This window comes from Wolffia australiana, chromosome 5 (assembly GCF_029677425.1).
Source record: "Wolffia australiana isolate 7733 chromosome 5, ASM2967742v1".
Classification (NCBI taxonomy): domain Eukaryota; kingdom Viridiplantae; phylum Streptophyta; class Magnoliopsida; order Alismatales; family Araceae; genus Wolffia; species Wolffia australiana.
This window is the reverse complement of record NC_135839.1, coordinates 10,584,790-10,589,240: the sequence shown is the minus strand read 5'-3', so window position 1 is coordinate 10,589,240 and position 4,451 is coordinate 10,584,790. Positions and strand designations below refer to the sequence as shown.

General features: G+C 43.1%; 1 protein-coding gene across 1 annotated transcript; it reads right to left on the bottom strand.

Annotated features, from left to right (window-relative positions):
• Nucleotides 1-1,740: 1,740 nt before the first annotated feature.
• On the bottom strand, nucleotides 1,741-4,229 carry LOC144703706 (wax ester synthase/diacylglycerol acyltransferase 4-like). The gene is made up of 5 exons (XM_078575937.1): nucleotides 3,942-4,229; nucleotides 2,934-3,491; nucleotides 2,362-2,715; nucleotides 2,131-2,268; nucleotides 1,741-2,044 (listed from the first exon to the last, which is right to left on the bottom strand). Exons 1-5 carry the CDS (start codon nucleotides 4,143-4,145, stop codon nucleotides 1,898-1,900), a joined length of 1,401 nt encoding a protein of 466 aa, XP_078432063.1. The 5' UTR covers nucleotides 4,146-4,229; the 3' UTR covers nucleotides 1,741-1,897.
• Nucleotides 4,230-4,451: the final 222 nt, after the last annotated feature.

The window sequence follows — 4,451 nt, the reverse complement described above, 5'->3', positions numbered from 1 at the left end:
AATTGTTTCAGCACTTCTCATCCACTATCCTTCTTGCCCAGTTCTTCTGCTAAGCAGCGCATCACCTCTTGCAAATTCCACGCCATGAAGCATTCCCACCTCCAGATTTCACTATGGCAAGGGTGGCCCAAGGTTATATTTTTGTTAAAAATTTATTTCTCCTGCTAAAATTTACCAGAAACTATTGAAGAATCCTAAAGAAGTATTGTATCTTATATATACCAAAATAATATTTATTTCATTTATTTTAAATAGTTTTGAATAGTTTTCTCTCATTTCATTATTTTCTGCTTTAGAAAAATTTACAAATCTAGAAAGATATAAAATTACCCGAAAATACTTGAAATGGATTTTACTCTCTCATTACCTACTCCTCGTTAATTCAACTCTTAGCCTGTATAAGGAAATTTTTATAAATATTTTTGCATAAATAAGATCCTTAAAAAAATTTAACACAGATTCTGGGTTATCAGAGACCAAGAGAGAGACAGGAACAGAGAGAAAGAAAAAAGAGATAAAGAGACACTGAGGGAGAGAGAGAGAGAACGAGAGAGAGAGACAGAGAAAGGGAAACTAAGAGAGAGAGAGAGTGATGGAGAGAGAGATGTACAGAGATAGGGAAACTAAGAGAGAGAGAGAGAGAGTGATGAACAGAGAGAGGTACAGAGATAGAGAGAGAGGGAGACCGAGAGAGAGAGGTACACTTAGAGAGAGAGAGACAGAGACAAAGAGAGAGAGGGAGGACAAGAGAGAGAGTGACAAAGAGAAAGAGGTACACTGAGAGAGAGAGGGGGGATAAGAGAGAGAGAGAGTGACAAAGAGAGAAAGGTACACTGAGAGAGAGGGAGACCAAGAGAGAGAGAGTGACGAAGAAAGAGAGGTGACTGAGAGAGAGAGTCCGAGAAAGAGAGAGTGACGAAAAGAGAGAGGGGGACAAAGAGAGAGATGTACACTGAGAGAGAGAGGGAGACCATGAGAGAGAGAGAGTCAAAGAGAAAGAAAGAGAGAGATATAGAGGGAAAGAAAGAGAGAGGTAGGCTGAGAGAGAGAAATAGAGAGAGAGAGAGAGAGGGAGAGGGAGACCAAGAGAGAGAGGCAGACTGAGAAAGAGAGACAGAGTGGGAGACAGCCAGATATATATATAGAGGGAGACAAAGAGTGAAACAAAGACTGAGCAAGAGAGACAGAGAGGAAGACAGCCAGATATATATATATATATATAGAGAGAGAGAGAGAGAGGAAACTAGGAGAGAGGGAGAGTGTGAGAGAGGAAACTAGGAGAGAGGGAGACTAACTGAATATTGAGGGAAATAAACCTAATTATAAAATTTGAGATACAGAATGTTTAATTGTTGGAGAAAGAATGGTCCAGTGACGCGTGCCAAAAATGTAAGGGATTTTATCTAAATCCTTGGACATGTGACAGGATGGGACATGTTACAAACTCAACTTCACTTCATTTTCTGTCACCACCTGTTATCTGGCCCATCACATCAAAGCCGTCACATTGGAGCCATCACATCTGGGATATGACGTTCTCTCTGGCAGCAGCATACAATGCCCTTATACTATTGATTTTCGATGTAGAAAGCTTGATAACTCACAGAGTTGCTGGGTTGCAATTTTGATGTTGAGGTCCAAATATATATATGTGTATGTATAAAAATGCATTTTTATATATCTGTTTACTTCATATGCTGCTACAGTCATGAATAGACGGTGGAGGGAAAACACTCAAAATAACTAGAAAGCGTTGCCCATACTATGCATAGAACACTCATTGCAGGTAAGTGTCCCGTTACATAATAGCTACAATTTAGAAAACATCAAACCGACTAAAAAGATCGATTCTTATCGGTACCTACATAATCACCAAGAGTACGTCATTTCCGTTCTTTTATTTATAATCACGGGCCTCCTGGTACATCATGTCAAAGGCCTTCTCCATGCATGAGACCAGGCGCTGCTCATTGATGAAATCTTTCTCCGTGCCGAACGTCACTCTCAATTTCCCCATGTAACTTAGCATTGTTATAGTTAAGCTCTGCAAACAGACATTCCGATTGTAAAAATTTGAAACCACTATAAATGAAGAATCTATGAGAAAACGTTCTATGCGACTTATCTTACCTGCGGAACCCCCACAACCATGAAATAGTAGCTTCTGCACTTATGGCCTGCAATTTCCAGCTTCTCCAACGGGCCAACCATGTTTGATATGGTTAATGTTGTGTCCCTTAGTGTGCCGTGCACGTACTTCGCCGCGACCTGCGTAGGGGAATTGCAGTGAACAACTTCATTTAACGCAAGCCGATTAATTACGAGGAGTCTGCTGCAATTCATATCCCCAACATTTCATACCTCGGACCCTTTCATCTTTCTGATTGTTTCTAAAAGCATGCCGTTGAGGAAGACCGCAAGAGAATTCTTTTTCCGCGCAATCGTCTTTTTTGCTTGCCGAACGAAGTCCAACGGCTTAACGCGCTCCGGATCGTAGCTCTTTGGCAGTGGCACGTGTAAGAAGCCAAACTGGTTTCCCCAAGGTGATTTGCCATTGGGTTTCATAATCTCTTGTAGGCTCTGGTAGGTGTTTACCACCCTTGTATTAAGTAGGACGAGAGCAGTAGAATTAAAGGCGACACTTTGGTCGTTTTCTTTTTGTACATATAACTGGAGGCCTAAGAATATTATCCCTGTAATGACGTCGTTGATCGTCTGGTTTTATTTTAAGAAAAAAAGGATTCCCGTTATTGGTATGTAGAGCAGGAAACCCATGAAAATGTAAAAACCATAACTAAGGACGATCCATAATATCCTTGGATAAAAAAGAAGAAAACGCGTCCGGCGAATTGTCGAGGTAAAGAAGAATTCAGCAAGAAGATTCTGCCATTGATGGAGAGGAACGATGGAGGAACGAGAGGAAAGTTTCTTACCCCGCCAACCTTAATCTTGATTTCCCGGAGTTTTTCAAGGGGTAAAATCAAGCTGGAGATGACAACAGGGCGAAACTCCACGCCGGGATCTCCCGATCGTATAGGGCTTCTATCATCCTCCCCTTTAATAAGACTCCACCCGAACTCCAACCCTGTGTTGATTCCCACGCTAAGGGAACGGGCAGCTTTCTCCCACAAACTTAGTTCTCTTTTTTTTCCATCTGTACGGCTGGGAAACGTAAAAGGCAGTGAAGGGTCGTCCGCCCTCTTTATGCAAGAGAAGAGAGCGCTATATAACGTGAAGCCGTCGCCCAGCGCGTGGTGCAGCTTAAATACCAGCGTCCCTTCCCCGGTAAGTGTTGGGTACTTGATAATGTGGATCTCCCAGAGTGGCCTGTCCTGTCTCATCATTTCCGTGCCTATCTTGGTGAGGTAGTCTTGAGTGCATTTGTGATAGGCCTCTACAGTCAGTCCTGAGGGGAAGACCGGTATGTTGACGTGGTCCTCCAAGTTGACCGTCACTCGCCTCCACGTCTTCTCTCCTTTCTTGTCTTCGACCTGGGAATTGCGACGTTCATCATAAGTCAACAATGGAGAGGTAGTGCAAAGGAAAATTCAATGAGAATACGGCCTAGCTGGAGTGAACGTGTAGGGGATTAATTTCCTAAATGGCCATCTAAGGACCTGAATTTTATCGCTCAGTTCGCAAATCAGTCTCGTGAAATGAACGGGAAAGGAAAAAGAACCTAGCCGTGCTCATCAGTTTTTATCTGTTAATAAGAGTATTACTCGGTTAAAATTTTCGAGTTATTAAATTAGAGCCAATCAAGGAGACCAGATAGTTTGGGAGTTTCAGGGCCCAGCTTAGAATATTGGTTTGAAGCAAGGGAGAAGAATATGAAATATCCAGAGAGCGGACAGGAGCACATAAAACCATGAAAGGAAGCAGTTCGCCTCAGTTAGTTAAATATATTAATAAGAGTAAAGTGAAAAGGCGAGAGATATCACCATGATAGAGGAAAACCGAGGATTGACAGGCAAGAACAGATTGCGAAGGACGTCCATGGTCGGAGAATCGTCGATGGGAACCTCTGATTCAAATGCGGAAAGAACGCAGACAGACATAGCGGAACTGTTGAAGTATTGCCCAGTGGGGCTGACGGGCTCGTCTCCCTCCTGCCTTACAGACCATCCTTCCTCCGACGACATCATCCGCAAATTCTCGCAGTCGGGGCTACCTTGTTTTCTGGAGCTCCTATTCTCCACTGGAATGTTTGTAATCTACGAGGGCTCCGATGAGGATATAACATGCGGAAGCAAGTGGGTTAGGTGAAGTTGGCATTAATGCCTGAACTAAACTTAACGGTCATAATCCCTGTAAACTTTTCTGAGGCCTTTTCCAGCGACCCTCGGGTCAAGTACGCGGAGGCTATCGAGTCTCCGTGAATGCTGTGAAGTACGCAGTCCCATTGTCCCAACGATTTCCTTACTCATAAATGGCGAGCGGTAAATGTGGAA

Coding starts and splice junctions, on each gene's coding strand:
- LOC144703706 (XM_078575937.1), bottom strand. CDS start 4,145: ATGATGTCGTCGGAGGAAGGATGGTCTGTAAGGCAGGAGGGAGACGAG. Junction 2,269..2,361: donor GAAAGATGAAAGGGTCCGAG/GTATGAAATGTT, acceptor TCCCCTACGCAG/GTCGCGGCGAAGTACGTGCA. Junction 2,045..2,130: donor TGGTTGTGGGGGTTCCGCAG/GTAAGATAAGTC, acceptor GTCTGTTTGCAG/AGCTTAACTATAACAATGCT.